At 43.8% G+C, this 16,648-nt stretch overlaps 1 protein-coding gene across 1 annotated transcript in view; it reads right to left on the bottom strand.

The window, feature by feature from the left end:
* Positions 1 to 16,648, bottom strand: part of itpr2 (inositol 1,4,5-trisphosphate receptor, type 2) — a 46,055-nt gene that overhangs the window by 16,385 nt on the left and 13,022 nt on the right. The window contains exons 11-37 of the mRNA XM_083763477.1: positions 15,046 to 15,197; positions 14,523 to 14,622; positions 14,276 to 14,436; positions 14,037 to 14,178; positions 13,531 to 13,689; positions 12,407 to 12,579; positions 10,200 to 10,319; positions 9,524 to 9,733; positions 8,939 to 9,190; positions 8,674 to 8,821; positions 8,365 to 8,512; positions 7,904 to 8,091; positions 7,563 to 7,686; positions 6,951 to 7,008; positions 6,471 to 6,636; positions 6,064 to 6,231; positions 4,938 to 5,024; positions 4,644 to 4,769; positions 4,403 to 4,525; positions 3,833 to 4,033; positions 3,094 to 3,345; positions 2,843 to 2,968; positions 2,511 to 2,639; positions 1,994 to 2,114; positions 1,421 to 1,602; positions 1,100 to 1,242; positions 420 to 528 (exon numbers count right to left, since the gene is read on the bottom strand). Of these exons, the coding sequence (XP_083619603.1) occupies positions 420 to 528; positions 1,100 to 1,242; positions 1,421 to 1,602; positions 1,994 to 2,114; positions 2,511 to 2,639; positions 2,843 to 2,968; positions 3,094 to 3,345; positions 3,833 to 4,033; positions 4,403 to 4,525; positions 4,644 to 4,769; positions 4,938 to 5,024; positions 6,064 to 6,231; positions 6,471 to 6,636; positions 6,951 to 7,008; positions 7,563 to 7,686; positions 7,904 to 8,091; positions 8,365 to 8,512; positions 8,674 to 8,821; positions 8,939 to 9,190; positions 9,524 to 9,733; positions 10,200 to 10,319; positions 12,407 to 12,579; positions 13,531 to 13,689; positions 14,037 to 14,178; positions 14,276 to 14,436; positions 14,523 to 14,622; positions 15,046 to 15,197 (4,068 nt within the window). The remainder of the gene's footprint in view (positions 1 to 419; positions 529 to 1,099; positions 1,243 to 1,420; positions 1,603 to 1,993; positions 2,115 to 2,510; positions 2,640 to 2,842; positions 2,969 to 3,093; positions 3,346 to 3,832; positions 4,034 to 4,402; positions 4,526 to 4,643; positions 4,770 to 4,937; positions 5,025 to 6,063; positions 6,232 to 6,470; positions 6,637 to 6,950; positions 7,009 to 7,562; positions 7,687 to 7,903; positions 8,092 to 8,364; positions 8,513 to 8,673; positions 8,822 to 8,938; positions 9,191 to 9,523; positions 9,734 to 10,199; positions 10,320 to 12,406; positions 12,580 to 13,530; positions 13,690 to 14,036; positions 14,179 to 14,275; positions 14,437 to 14,522; positions 14,623 to 15,045; positions 15,198 to 16,648) is intronic.

The raw sequence follows: 16,648 nt of genomic DNA, 5'->3' as shown, positions 1-16,648 counted from the left end.
ATGACAATTTGTCATGGCCCGGGCTTCTCCCCTCCCCTGGTCCCCCAGGAGGGCACTAACACACAAAAACTCTACTCAACCTTACAGGCCTCTGCCAATGAAAGGTTGTGAAAGCCCCCCCCCCCAGTGTGTCCTCAAGTGCCTCCTCGTGTTATGTAACACGGCGAGGCTCAAAGCATACTGATGAGCGACTCTCTCCCAGCCCATAGACCTAGGGCAGATCTAAGCAGTAAGCTAACATCAACGCAGTACTAAATGCACCAAACCCCCGAGAGGCAGCAGGACAGGCTAGAGACAATTTCCTCTAATTCCCAATTGAAACGTAGAGTCGAAACCTGATGATCAAATTAAGATATCACCAGCTTCTTTTCATAGGGCTTCAACCCCCGTTTTGGAGATGCTCTACATTAAGTACTCACAGGTTCTTCAAAGCTTTCCTTCTTGTCCAGCATCTCCCTGAGAGTCTGTAGGATCTTGATACGAAGTTTTTCCTCTTTGCCCATCAGCTTCTTTGTATGTTTGATTAGTCTGTGAGCATGACATATAATCAGAATTAATCAATCAATCATCAATTCTTAATGACCAAGAAGTATGCTTGACATAGTTACATACATTCATGTACAACAAAGAATGCAACATGTAGGCAGCGTTTCAAAATGAGGTTGAGAGTGTAACCGAATAGGCTTGTCATAATGGTTATAATAAATAAAAACAATATGTAAAAGTACAAAGTAGGCAAATGTACAGCTATTTCACAATACATGTGTTAAAGGTTAAAGGTCAGGGTTCACAGGGCATTCATGGGTATGGGTCATGTGATTGGTTGGACAGGGAAAACAAGAGGGCAGCTTAGCTAACTACCACTGCTAACCCACCAACAGGAGAGTTTGGTGCAAACACTAAATTATTGTTGGTATTGGAAACCATCTGACGACATGGCTTCCTGGCAAAAGGCTGCAGTCGTTACACAATAACTAAAGGGACAGCATCATAGACTGTATGCAATAACTTTCCTCTTCTTGTTGCTCTCGCACACGACCCTTTGGTGTGTGCATTTGATGGTGCAGGTCGTGAAGGCTTTAGTTTGGACATAACGTACTTAGACATGAAGGCTCCACTCTCACAGCGCAGGCGAGCAGCCTCTGGAAACAGCAGCTCTGGGCTGTGTAGAACGTCCACTAGTACAGAGAACTCTGCATGCACCTTTGGGCTGAACTGCTCTTCTAGACAGGCAACAACCCCCTATATATACACACAACACACACACACACACACACACACACACACACACACACACACACACACACACACACACAAAGTAAAAAAAAATATTGCAGGAAGCAATGCTCAAATGGAATACAGCCTGGGACACTCCTAGGAATAAACCAATAGGACAATATAAAGATGACTTTGTGTGTACCTGCAGCTTCTCTATGATGTTTTTGTAGTCGGGTCCGCCCAAGGGCTCCTTGCGGGGCCGCGTGCGTGCTGAAATCCTCCAGTCCTTGGCGGCCCGCTGTACCATGTTGCTGTGCACCTTCAGAGACAGTGTGTTGACTTGGCTGTCCAAGTCCACAGGGATGGCTATGGACCTTGCCTTGGCTGGGGAAGAGGATGGGGGGGGGGGGGGGGGGGGGAAATAAGTTTACTTAGGTAACGTTGACATGACTGCACTCATTTTATATACCTTAAGATGTGATCAGTATTATTAGATATAGATCCGATAGATGGTATAATTTATTGGCAGTTTAAAAAATTGCAATAGTGTCGTCAATTTAGACAATGCCAACATGGACTAAACACAAAAAAGCTGAAGCTTGATTCCATTGTGGTCAACCTTGTGACATAGAACAATACACAACATACTGTACACACAACCATGAAACAAATTTAAAAAGAAAATCCTAATATATAAGGCTGGGAAAATGTGTTTTCTTAGTGTCCTCAAAGCTGTGGCCTACTCATTCTGCTCTCATCAATATTCAACACTCACCAACATCTGCCAGTGTTTTGATACAGCTCTCTATGTTTGCCTTCTGAGCCGAGGTGATCCAGGTGCAGTTATAGATCCTGAAAGCAGACTGCAGGAGCTGGATGAAGATGGGCTGGTTTGCCTGGTAGAGAATGGGAGGATGTATAAAGGTGAGAGAGAACAACACACCAATACTGTTTGAGGGTTGGCGTGTTAAAGGTTAAAAGTTAAAGTACATGCTTCAGTGTACTACAGTATGTTCAATATACTACAGTATAGAAAAAGATATTCCATATACAAGAGCCCAAAATCCATTTATTGGCAAATATAAACAACTGAAGTACCTGCTGCTGAAGGAAAAATGTTGTTTCATCACATTCCAGATGAGAATACATTGAAGCAGGCAGTCTTCTCTCAAACTATACTGCTCTCAACTATATAAGTAAGTTACAAGTTGGCCAAGGCTGCCCTTGGCCAACTTGTATTTGTAACATTCTCTCCACGCTCCACACTCCAGCTGTGTGTAGAAGAAGGGTACCTGGAGGCTGGAGTTGTTCACAGAGAACTGGGAGCTGAAGAAGCCTTTGACAATGGCCATCACCGTCTCTGTGACGTACTTCTCAAGGGCCAAGTCTGCGTGGTTACGGTCGGTGGTGCTGTTACACACCTGAACGAGCAAAAAGCAAAGCAAAAATCCTTTGTCATTTGCAATTTCACCCTAGCCTCATGAGTCTATCATCCAATGCATGTAATATGCGAGCGCGCCCCTAACAAGGAAATGTACCATTACTGTAAACATAGACTTTAAGTTATATTTTAAGGTATTAACATTGATTAACATTAGCATTTTAAAATCCTAAAAAGCCTTACACTGGCCATGTCCACCAGGAAGTTGTCAAAAAGCTTCCAAATGTGGTTGGAAGTGTAGATCTCCTTCATTTCGACCTCAGTGTCCACGTAGCAGTGATTAACAAAATTCACGTAGGCCGTTTTCACCTACACGACAAGACAGCAGAAAGGATGCACTTGAGTGACTGAACAGTAAACCACAGAGATGGTCTTCAGGTTCTGGTAGCATTCTATGGGCAGTACCGTTCTATGAATCTGTTTGCAACCCTCACCTCTGGTATACAGTGGACATCTGTGACAACTTTAACGATGTCGTCCAGAGGTAGCAGAGAGTTACATTTGAGCTCGGTGTAGACGTTCTTGCCCTCGGTGCAGGCGGCCAGCAGCTCCACCAGAGTGTTGTGGTAGGCCAGGGCGCCGCCCTCGTCCGCCCGCTCCCGTTCACAGCGCATCATCTGCAGCAGCACCTGGAAGGACGAGCGGTCGTTGTAGAACACCAGCACATCCTCGCCTCCGTTGACCAGCTGGACACACACACACACACACACACACACACACACACACACACACACACACACACACACACACAGATTCAGCCACTAGATATCACACTACACTCTACATCAGTGGTTCTCAACTTTTTTTTGCACCTCCATCGAGCACCTGGTTGATTCTCTTTTTGTCGCTATACATGTGTATTTCAACTGGGGACCCCCCAGCCTGACAAGCCCTTGGATCAGTTCCACAGATAATAGCAGATGTACAAGGCATTGTGAGCTTGTAGATTGGCCTGGGGTCCCGACCCACAGGTCGAGAACTATTGCTCTACATCACAACACGGTTTCATATTATTTACAAAACAGAAGAATATGAGCATCATGGTTATTGGCAGATTATACATTAATTTAGGAACAGTTACCCCTACCCTGCATCACACTGAAACCCTGGTACAGACAACATTTTGAGCTGTACATGACACTGATAGACAAAGATACAAGTTATTATTCTCACCTCTGTCATGACTTTGTCCTGGCACTTCTTGACATATTTGCCATCTGCTTTCACAATGGTTTGCAAGAATTTAAGGTACTGAACATGTCTCCCGTGTGTCTCGACGCAGTGGACAAAATGGTGGACCACACGATCACTGATCTCATTGCATAGATGGTAGTTGCTCATGAAGATGTGACGCATCGTTTCAGCTTCCAACAACTGGATGAAAAAAGTAGTGATAGTTCAATATTCTGTACAATATAATATTTATATAATAGTGGTACACACATGCATTGTGTTGAGTCATTGGGACAAAAAAAGTATGAAATAGTTTAGACCTTGTTACAACACCTCAAATATAGTAATGAATATTATAAAGACCGGTTTTGATGCTGCTATATGTTTTCCCCTTGTTGCTCTTGATAACTAATGTTAATGTAGTATACATGACTGTTCAACCCAGGAAATATCCTCATTCACAAATCATCACTAATAAGCATCATGTGCATGCAGATATGCGTACAGCGAGGCCTTAGAAGTTTTGGCTTCAGAATAGCATACAAGTGGAAGGATCAGAGCTGAGCGTACCCCTGGGGTAAGGAACAGGTAGAGGTGTTTATGGAGCAGAACTTGGTTCTGAGGGTTCCCTCGGCAGAAGTTCTGGAGAAACGTATGGGCCAGGGTCATGATCTCATTCATCTTCTCATCCGTCTGTGAATTGATATAGTCAGACAAAGAGAGATACGATTCAAAGGCAGAAGCAGACAGCTGAAGAAAGGCATCACATTTCAGGAGGATTTCAGTGAGGGTCAGAGGGGGAGAGGCTCACCTTCTCATAATCGATCTGTAGAAGGTCCAATACAACAGTGTGAGCCCCCATGTTTTTTAGCAGCCTCTGCTGTTGAACACGGCTCTTCTTAGCAGGATAACAAAGCTTACTCAGACGTAGTAGGATCTAATGACCAGACAGAGGGAGGCACGCACACACATTCACAACATTAATGACACCACAATAGACTTTCATGCTTAACTATAGCATGACAAAACTACAGCATGACAAACAAATATCTTTGAATCTTGAAACAGACACAAGTGCACAATGAAATAACAGAACAGAGATTACCTCTTTGACAATGTTGTAGTTGTTTGCTTTATTACTGTCAATCATTGGTTTAATATCCCCATTCGTTACTGGGCTCAGGATCACCTCCTGTAAAACATACACATACCGATCTTTAGCAAATGTATTTAGTCACTACTTCTACAATCTGGTGTGCAGTACAGAAATACATTCTGTACTGGCACTTAACAAGATAACATTGTTGATCCTTCAATTACATCTATGGAAAATAGTAACAATCATTAGGCTAATGATTGTTAGTAGTAATAACCAAGTTTAGATTAAAGATTCTGTTAGTACTACACAATTGCTTGTTGTTTGTTCAGTCACAGCCTGGGGTCTCTCCGTCTCTCCAGCTCTTTAAAGTACATGTTCAGGTAGGTGACACATTTTCAGCCAATTAGGAGAGAGTACCCATTTATCAGCTTCATTTTTTATAGTGTTCCAGTTCAAATATTGCCTGCTAATTGTGTTATCATTTCAATTTCACTCATTTAATCTGTATCTTGGCTGAGTTCTCGAGCTGAAAATGCGTTTTCTGTTTAATAAAGAGCTGGATATAAATGGAGACTCCTGTTATTGAACACTTTGTTATTTGTGAACACTCTAGTCTATAGAAAGGGGTCCTATCCGATTATAGAGCTGTTTAAGAATAATTTTAACAAAATAAACCATTTCCACTCAAATGTTTTACTCAACAAGTGTGTGGTGATTGGTGAAGAATCAAATTTAAAGGGTTTAAAGAAGGTCATTTGTTAAATGTCAGGTGAAAATGACTGAGGAGAAAAAGACTGCCGAAGCAGACAACCACTAACACTCTAACACTCCAGGTTAGAGAAAAACCCTTCATGGTGCAAGGCTCGATGATACATCAGAAATGGAAGAAAATGCCAGCACTCAATACATGTCCTTTTCACATGATTAATTTATTATTATTATTATAAATGTATTTATTTATTATTTAACAGCGAACACGTTTCGGCCTAGTGGGCCTTCCTCAGCGTTGTCACAACACAATTTATTTACCTCGTCGACGTGAATCGAGTGCAGGCATTTTCTTCCCTTTCGGGTGAAAATGACTGCCTTGGTCATTCTGGTGTTAAATGTTAAAAACATGGTACAACTTCACCTCATTGTTCTGTTCCTTGGCCTGCCTGTCCCCTGAGTCCTCCGGGTTGAAACCTCCATTCTTCTCAACCCAGAGCTCAGACTTCTCCACGGTCAGACGCAACTGGTCCAGGTCAGTCTTGATCTGCTTATAGTTCTCCACATCCTGCTCCGACACTAGCAACTGGACCTGGCAGCACATAGACACAAGCATAAATGCACGCACACCAAGCACACACAGACAAAAGAGAAATGAAATAAGCATACAGATTAATTGAGAGAGACCAAGGTGTTTGAGAGCCAACTAACATATCACTCTTTGGGAGGAAATAAAGCGAGTTAGTCCTGATTAAGGTTTAAGAATTCCACACCTTTGGGGATATGTTTTTTAATCCAAACTATATGATGATACAGTAGTACAGTATTTACCTGTTTGAAGGCCTGCAGGACCTCAGCTCTCTGGCTGAAATGTTTGAATATGAGCTGGAGAGATCCGGACACTAGAGGAGGGTAGTCCTGCATGATGAGGTGGATCAGAACCCTCAGAAATGTGCGACCACCCTCATCATCCAGCTCCACTGCACTCAGCTCTGAGCTGAGAGGACACAGACAGACACAGACAGATACATATCAATATGACCACCCTCATCATCCAGCTCCACTGCACTCAGCTCTGAGCTGAGAGGACACAGACAGACAGAGACAGATACATATGACCACCCTCATCATCCAGCTCCACTGCACTCAGCTCTGAGCTGAGAGGACACAGACAGACAGAGACAGATACATACAAATATTGTACAGTGTGTGGTATTTCCTATATAGCTGAGATAGTAATGATTGAAGTTTGTCGAGTCTGATCATTCAAGCATGGTCAGATTAAACTTTTTCCTGATTCACTTAATTTACCTCCCAGCAAACATGGTGTCAGCTTTGGCTGCAATCTCATCAATGTCTGGCTCGGACACTGGAGATGAAACAAACATGAAAAGAAATCTCATAAATTCTGTGAATTATGTACAGTATGGGTGCGGTGGTTCACCTCAAACAGTAAATGAACAACCCTGTGTCGTACCAATAATGACAAAAGAAGGGACTTCAGCAGGGAAAGTCCATATTTTCATCAAGAGCACTCTATGGGAAATACAGTAATTTGTGGGGGATGCCGCTCGAGAGAAATTGCAACCACAATTGCAATTTCCCAGAATTGCACCTTTCTAGGGCTATCCCATTTATGTAACTACTTGCAACCATTATCCCAATGACAGTTGCAAGGACTTGCATTGGTGCGGTTGACCTTAACCCATTTTGGGCAGGAACCCCTTTTGGTGTTAGCATTATGTTAGCTAATGAAAAACAGCAGATCTACAAGCTCATAGCGCGCCACAGAGTGTCGCGCTACGAGCTTGTAGGTCTGCTATTTTAGAAAAATCGAAGAACGACTGACAGAAACATAGCTTAGAATCTGATCTCAGGTCAAAATGGGTTAAAGAGAGCTAAAAATTAAAAATGGAGTCTCACCTGACGTGGAAGGGAACTCGGACATTGAGGCAGAGTTATCAACAACATTCTTGTCCCCAAATTCCTTCTTGTAGATGGACAATAAGTAGGTGATCCTGTAATCCAACCTCACACTCAGGATGAACTACGGGAAGAATAAAATGGACCCAAAGTAAATAACTGTATGTAAAATAAATAAATACATGAATAAAAATATTAACATCATCAAGCACATGATCCCTAGCGTCCCTATAAAAATAGCCAATATGTAAGCTCACAATGTGTCACAACATGCCACGTTGTGAGCTTGTATCTGCTATTTTCGGAAAATTAATTTGTTGGGGGATCAATGTGGTGCTTACTTGTAGAATCTCTATTATCTTCAGCTTGGTGTCCATCACCATGACGTCCTCATTGTCTGACAGGAAATGGCCTTTCCCATGGCGTAGAGAAGGAGGTGAGTCTGGGAGGTTGTTTGGGAGACCTCTACTCATCACCATCTGGGTCATCATCTCCCCAACGCCGTGGATTGTACGCAGCACATTGTTGCCTGTAAAGGACGGACAGGTTTGGTTGTATACATTCCATCACTCATGTCATTTGGACCATTGTCAAGTGGTGCCTGCTTCCAGGCTTTAGGGAAATAAAACCCCTTTTGGTGTTAGCATTATGTTATGCTTTAGCTATTGAAAAATAGCAGATCTACAAGCTCATAGCGCGCCACCGAGTGGCACGCTACGAGCTTGTAGGTCTGCTATTTTTGAAAAATCAAACAGACATTTTTAGAATCTGATCTCAGGTCAAAATGGGTTATGGTACTGACCAGCCTCTGGGCTCTTGTTGAGCTTGTTTATGTAGGTCAGAGGGTGCTGGACAATATCCAGGATGGCCAGCAGGGTGCGTGTGAGACGCAGCAGCTCACTGAAGCTATAGAAGCCAAAGTAGACCAGGTTACGAGCCAGATTCACCACCTGCAAGGGAAATATCAAGATTACACATATAAAGTAACCATTCCAAAAATATATATAATCCAATAACAATTGCCAGTAATCAATCTTTATCCACAGTGAATTGTGGATTAAGGTGACATACTCCTTTTGGAGGTTCGATAGATGAGGTTCATGTACTTTACCTCTAGAGTCAGTTCATTCTTCTCTTTGTCCCCAAATGGAAAGGGCTGGCTGACCACGTCCTTGAGGTATTCCTCAACAAACTCCATGGTTTGGGAAAATTTCCTCTTCTTCTCCTCTCTTGAGGTGTCGGTGAACTCGTACTCGTATCTGTGGACGCATACATACATTACATACAGCCATGACCCAACTTATAAAAACATGCACCAACAGTGAGCACACAAATACCCCATAATGAATCATACACATGGTAATGGAGAGGCTCACTCGTGGATGGTGATCTTGGAGGGGATTTCCGTCCAGAGGCGCGCATAGCGTACGGGCACCACGGCCTCCTGGGGGTCGCGGTCCACATGCATGTGCAGCATGAGGCGGCAGAAGGACGCGCGCAGGTTGTAGGGCAGGCAGTCGTCAAACATGCAGCGCAGGATTAGGTCCACGGGCAGCTGCGTGGACACCTGGTTGATGGCCAAATACTGACGGTCCAGACACATCTTAGCAAACAGGTTCAACTGGTACCTACAGCACAGGGTGAGAGGAGGGAGGAATTTGTGATTAATTCGATAAAAATCGTGTTACTCATTAATCATAATTAAGTACCACCTTTGCAGGCGCTTTTGATAATTATTTATTTATTTTATCAGCCACAAAGCTGGATTTGAGTGAACTGAATACCTGAGGACTAACTAACTAACTAACTGAGGACTTTATGTATGCAGCAGATTTGAAAGGGAACTGTTGTGGTGTGAAGAGAAGACACACAGGGAACACTAATAGAATCGCACCACACACACACACACACACACACACACACACACACACACACACACACACACACACACACACACACACCTGTAGTAGGTAATGATGTCCAGGTCCATCTTGTGGTTCTCCTTGGCGTCCTGGGCCAGGTGGCGGATGGATTTGCCATGAGGCTCCTTGTGGCTGTCGATCCAGTAGAGCCAAACCTCCTCCTCCTCCAGGTCGTCGGGCAGCAGGGTCGTGTCCAGCTGCAGCAGGGCTGTGTCCAGCTGCAGGGTGTTCTCCGTGTTGGGGATTACTCTGGGGAACATTCGGAATTCACGGTAACTGTTTAACCCATTTAGGCCTGGGAAAAAAGTCGTCTTCTAAATCCTGTTTTCTGAAATACCTATGTTTCTAGGCCTATATCACTCAATATTTCATGTCAAGGACCCCAAAAATGATCTGTAATTGGCCTCCGACCCGATCTGAAAATATGTTGTTCCAGGGACCCCCTGGAAAACGTTCGTTCTGAAAAAATATATTCCAAATTTGAGGCACATTTTCACAATTTTTCAAAAATAGCAGACCTACAATCTCGTAGCACGCCACTCGGTGGCGCGCTATGAGCTTGTAGATTTGCAATTTTTCAATAGCTAAAGCATTACATAATGCAACACCAAAAGGGGTTCCCGCCCAAAATGGGTTAATTGTTCATTATTGGTTAGGACTCGGAGTAGTTTGGGTACACACATCCCCGGGTATGAACTAGCATCGTGTGACTCACCTGGTCTGAATAAGGATGTCGGCGTTGGCGGGATTGAGCATGAATTTACAGATGAGCTCCTGGGTGACTGGGATGGCTGTCTTATTAGACACACAGAGATCAGAGAGGTAGTCCAGGAATCTGAGATGGTAGATTCACCATGTTAAATGAATCCGTCACAAAGTCTTCATGCATTACCATCAGCATCAGAACACACAAAGGATTGTGTGTTTGTTTATGTGAGGGGCACTCTTATCATCGTACATCATCATACATAATCTCATTCCGCCTTTCCGGCCAATCACAATTTGCATCCTCACCTTCGTCATCAATGTTTGTGTTACTCAATGTTTACACAAACAGTCAAAATTGACTATTCATTGTCAATGGCATTTTAATGTTCGTGTAGGACAAAGTGTTTGTGCACACACACCAAAAGCTGGACATAGGAGGGGCTAGCACCCCTCAAAAATACGTATATTTATATCATAATATTGACTTATTGTGTGTCTATGTGTACTAGAGCTCATCACAGGTCCAAAACAAATAGTCCCGAAATTAATCTGTGACATTTTGCAGATTCCGGCCCCTTTCCGAAAACATTTTCAAAGAGGAAAACCAAACCCGAATGGATCGGTGACTATTTCGACCTGTTCCGAGTTTTCTTTCAAATGGTGGCGCCGAGCCCGACCGAGATCTGATTATTTCCGACATTCCGAGAGACTTAAATGTGGACTTTATGAAATAATATAGCGGGCGTATTGACCAATTACCATTTTATGGTAATGATAAAAGCGAGAGAGAGAGAGAGAGAGAGAGAGAGAGGTTCCCTGCAGGCTGCAGCGGAGGCCGGAGGGTGAGTGGACTAAAGAGACTCGTCTCTTCTCATCTCCTCAGCGTGCGTGCATTTAAAATTAACCAAACGGATCATTTGTTTTTTACACAATCAGAGTTGTAGCAGATGCATGTGCCTGTCTTGGCTGAATGGAATATTAACAAGGCGCGACACTCAATGCACTTACACATAATATAACCACTCCTACTTTGCTCTCGTCTTTATCCACGATTTGTGGGGCCACGCAGGAGAGTTGCCATGGTTGCTTTAACATTCTTATATTAATTTGCTTTGAGCTTTGCTAGTTTGCTTTCGCCTCTTTGAGGTATGTTACAACACTGTTGTCGGGATCCGTGATATATAAAGTAGAATTGCACGCCAGTGTTTTCATTCAAATGAGCACAAGGCAAGCCAGGATGGGGCTTGCCTTGCGTTGCGTGGTACGCTCTTGGACCGCTCTTGCACCGCTGATCCTCAACCTGATCCTAAACCAGCATAATCATCACATCAAGTGAAGTAACAGTAGTTCATGTCGCTGCAACACTACCGTTATCCCAGCCTAAATGACGTTAAACACATTAAACACAACCACAACCAGCGCGCAGATACAGTACTCTACTGACTTTTCGGGTCGAGGGTCATACTAATACTTGAAATACAAGCCCTTAACACCACCACATTTACAGTACAACATATATGATACACAACCAACAGACTACTAATTTAACATTTGGCCCAGACTGGCCCACCGGGCATATGCCTGGTACGTCCTGTGGCCAGTCCACCCCTGGGTCTTCACGGATCCACTCGGTCATTACACATAATGATCGACAGACCCGAGGTCCGCGGGGGATACGGACAATTCCGACCCTGCCCGAGTGATTATGATAAAACACAGCTCTGATCCGTGCGGGTATCAGGTCCACTCGGGTATTTTCGGGGGGCCCGGTGAAGAGCACTAGTGTGTACCACGGAATGTGATGATTTGATTGGCTGTGCACGGAATGTGATGATGTATGATGATAAGAGCGCCCCTCACTTAAAGGTATATTCAGTGATTTCACTCAAAAAACCTTAGGTTTCGTTTTTGGCTGTGGGACCCAGCCTTTCGTCCAATCAGGATAGAGAGTCAAAAACGAAACCTAAGGATTTTTGACCCCCAGGGGACAGGGAGGAACTCCTTATATGGCCAGCACACTCTATAGTAGGGAGGATTATCACAACAAAACAAAAAAATAAGTGATATTTGAATTAAGTGAAATCACTGAATATACCTTTAACACGAGTGTTTTTTCTTCTTCTTTTTCTTTTACATCCTGCATCCATATATTAACGTATATAAATTAAAATATCAAATCTTTCCACACATATTCAATAGGCTTTGGTGTCTGACCTGGGCTCTCTGTTCCGTCTGAGCAGGCTGACAAAGGTCTCGATCTCCCTGGCGGTGATGTGTTTCTCCAAGAGCTTGCGGTTGTTGTGCAGCAGGGCTGTGATGGTGTCCTCAGCAAGGATCTCATAGCCGATCTGTTTCTGCATGATGGAGAACTTTTTGGCTATATACTCCTGTGAAGCACAATGATGACGTGGTTATAAACAGTACAGATTTTAACTTAAGTTTGCAAAACCAACAGTCCTATAGGCACAACTCGATTTGTCTACCGGCCAAGGTGCCAAGGTGCCAAGGTGCCTGGACCGCTGAGCTACGGCCCAGAGAGACTAAATCGTTTTTGGGAGCGTTTTACTCATTGCTGCCATGAATCTGTGGAGCTGGTTTATTCTAGACCGATTGAAATATCTGCAATTTGATTCTCTTCCGTCTGCTTCTGCTTATGCTTCTGTGTCTATGCTTCTTTCAATTAGGCTAAATCTGGAAAGAACTATGACTACAACAACATTGTTAATAAAGTCAATGCTTGAAGTGGGCCTGTACTCATTTGCCTCGTACATTTGTGCGCCATTCATCCACAGAATTACTGGATTTCATTTGGACTACGTTTTATGATTATAACTACTATTTTAACACCACCATGTGCACATCCATAAACCATCGGATGCTTGGACACTGAAGGTTGGACACTCCTGCACACACCTGACAAGTGTGAATTGCAAATAAAATATACAGCATACCAGGAATGTGTCTGTATACTACTATACTTTGACAGCGTTCAGCGTTAGGAGGATGCATGCACACACACAGTCAAAAAGGAATAAATGGGTAACCAATGTAAATCTGAGGCTCAGAATATACGCTCACGAGCACGCCTAGCATAACGATGTTTTCGCCTGCCTAAAATAGTCACTGCTAGAAAGTCTATGCGTAATTTAAAGGGCAAATTTGCCTTTAAATGTACACCTACGTTTTCCCTAAGCCAGTCCAAATTATAAACCATCATAAACCCATTTTTCCAGGTCTAGACTGATCATCAGCAAAGCAAATTACAATTAGCATTGTTCATATACCTGTTAACCAGGTCAGGTGTGTAGATGTACCGCAATGGTTAGACTTGTACATGCCTGGTTCTTACGGTAGTCCTGTTGGGAATGGCGTAGTACCCTGTAGCAGAGCCTCAGCATGTACTTGAAGTGAGCATAGCGCTGGTCCCCCAGATCCTCTAGCTTGAGCATAGGACCCTCCCCCTGGTCTGTGAATGGGGCCTCCAGGATGCCAAATATCTGTAACCAAACAGCGGGCCCACAGAAGGAAATAAGAAACCTGTACACACAAAACAAACTGGAACTTTTCATTGATGCATGTTGATTTTCATGGTTGACACCTGTACTGCAACAGTAGAGGTCATGACAGGGATCATAGGGCATGCGATAGGTTGAACAGGGAAGAAGGCATGAGTTAACCGGCCCCTCCCTTTGACCGCACATACAACAGTAAACCATATGCGCAAAAGCTTTGTGGTGTGTTTGTGTGTGTGTGTGTGTGTGTGTGTGTGTGTGTGTGTGCTCTGTGCAACTTGGTGGTAGTGACGTGTGCATACAGTATACTTCAATACCAACAGTGTACTGACCTGGGCGAGGATGTCCTGCTCTCTCATGAGTTTCTGCCTCTCTCTGTTGGGTTTTGAGATGACCACCGAAAGTACATCCTGGCCGTTGTTTGTTACTGCACACACAAAGAAAACCAGGTCTTCCAGGAGCTTGGTCACAAACCTAACAAAATATGAAGAGCCAAAGAAAATCAGACTTCTGTTTTGTGTCATGCTTTTATTCACAAAAATATTGACGTCGTCTACCCACTGTACCGCACCTCCTCTCATTCTGAGCAATGTTTCCATATCGTAGCTTTCGCACAGTAGACTCTAGGACCTTGTTGGCGTCGTTAGCAAAGTCCAAGTCCCTGACCTCAGACAGGGGCACGGACACAATGGCAAATGCCTCTTTGTCCTCTTTAGTGGGGCAGGTGCCAATCTGTTATGAATAAAATACATTTAGTCACATTCATATCAATCTTATGTTCAATGTACCATGTGTACCGTATATGTGTGTCCGTTCACCTTGAGCATGACAGGTCGCTCCTCTTCTATGTCTATGGGGATGTTGGTGCTGGTCACCCAAGTGTTGGTGCACAAGTGTCTCAGCCTCACGTAGGAGTTTCTGAGAAAGCATGCCACATATTACTGACCATGACCACACATTGCTTAACCAATTTAGGCCTGACCTCAACATTTTAAAAGAATCTTCTAAATCCTCCAGTTTTCTGAAATAAATATTTTCTAGATTTAAAAAAAATAGCAGACCTACATAGCTCATAGCGCGCCACTCGCTATGAGCTTGTAGATCTGCTATTTTTCAATAGCTAAATTATAACATAATGTTTAAAACACCAAAAGGTGTTCCCGCCCAAAATGTGTTAGAGCAGATTTAGGTTTACAGTGCAACAACGTTACTGCAGTCATAGACTCTGTTCCAAGATTGAAGATCTGGAAATGTCTCATCTCTAAAGCCAATTCCTTGACACTAAATCTGACAAGATAGAATTCCAGAAGTTGTGACTGACTGACTGACTGACTCACTCACCTGGGGACCAAGCAGTCAGCTCTCTGCAGAGTGGTGGCATCCAACTCAAACAGAGAGGAGATATCGTTACCATCGGGGACAGACACCAGGGTGTAAGCAATCTTCTCCGCTGCTTGACGTTTCCTCTTGGAGAAGCCAGTGTCCGTCTCATTCTGCATACAGACATTTGAAACACAGGATATTTTATATATATATACACTGTATGTGGGGCTACGCTTATAAATTAGCAGATGCATCACAAATGTCTTCCGGAAGTTCCGGCTTGCGTTTTCCATGCTTCGCATCGGTTTTGGCAGCAGATGTCACTGTGTTTCTACCCACCAAATAAATTCTAAGAGACACACTGTTCAAAAACAAAAGACGTTGGCCAGAATCTTCCTCCACGCACATGGCATGAATACATTTTACAGATGGAAATCTACAGAGACAATTTGAATGTCCCGAGCGGTTATTTTAGACTCATGACTTAACCTGCTGTATGTAGATACAGAGATATGATATAGATAGATGATAGTATCTGTCCGTCAGTCTGTCTCTCTCTTCCCACTCTCCTCTCTTCTACTTGTCTTGTGACTCACCCCACCAGCTTAGCACAGCAGAGCAGACAGCATGTCTGTCTACCTCCCCTCCCTCCCTCCACTTATGCTAGCCCCCCACCACACACACACACACACACACACACACACACACACAGACGTTATGTAAGGGGCCCTCTGTGTTTTTGCCATGTGCGCATGTGAGGAGTTTGCGTGTGTCTGTTGCAGAGGCAGAATACAAATGTGGTGGAAGGTAGCTAGGAGCTGTGAGAAATGTCTGAATTTAGACTCGACTCGACTAGTTTTAGAACTGTCTGTGTGTGTGCGTATGCTTGCGTAGAACTGTCTGTCTGTCTGTGTGTGCTTGCGTGTGTATGTGTATGACTGTATGTGTGTGTGTGTGTGTGTGTGTGTGTGTGTGTGTGTGTGTGTGTGTGTGTGTGTGTATATGTGTGTGTGCGCGCGGGTGTGTCAAAGAACTGGTAGGATTGCGTAACCATAGCAGAGTGAGAGAGAAAGGGGCCCAGAGCTGAACTCAAACAAGAGTACAACTGCACAGAAACGCTTTCCATTCCAACACCTTCTCCCCTCAATGTAGAAAGAACAAGGCCTTTAAGTTCCTCTATAGTGATTATATAAGAAAATAGGATTTATTTCCCAGAGCACCAGATGTTAGTAGACTGAATTATAGATGGCTCATGGGTAGAGTGGCTGGATGGCAACCGCAAGGTTGCCAGTTCGAACCTGGGCTCCCCCAGAGTTAGTGTCGAAGTTTCCTTGAGCAAGACACTGAACCCCTAATTGCTCCTGATGTGCTGGTTGGTGGCTAGCATGGTTTCCGCCGCCAATCAGTGTATGAATGTGTGTGTGAATCTATGAAAAGCGCCTTGGATAAAGGCGCTATATAAATGCACCATTTACCATTTAGACACCACAACATGTACTGTATATGTTTACAGTCGCAGCTGCTGTGTATTGATCATGTGAAAGCTAAGATAAGACAAACCTCCAGGGGGTGTCATAGCAGCAAGCAACAGCAGTAAGGTGACATTCACACCAGAAAGCTT

Source organism: Protomyctophum parallelum (genome assembly GCF_964188405.1).
Source record: "Protomyctophum parallelum genome assembly, chromosome: 4".
Classification (NCBI taxonomy): Eukaryota; Metazoa; Chordata; class Actinopteri; order Myctophiformes; family Myctophidae; genus Protomyctophum; species Protomyctophum parallelum.
Note: the sequence above shows the minus strand (reverse complement) of the source record. Positions and strands in the feature narration are given on the sequence as shown.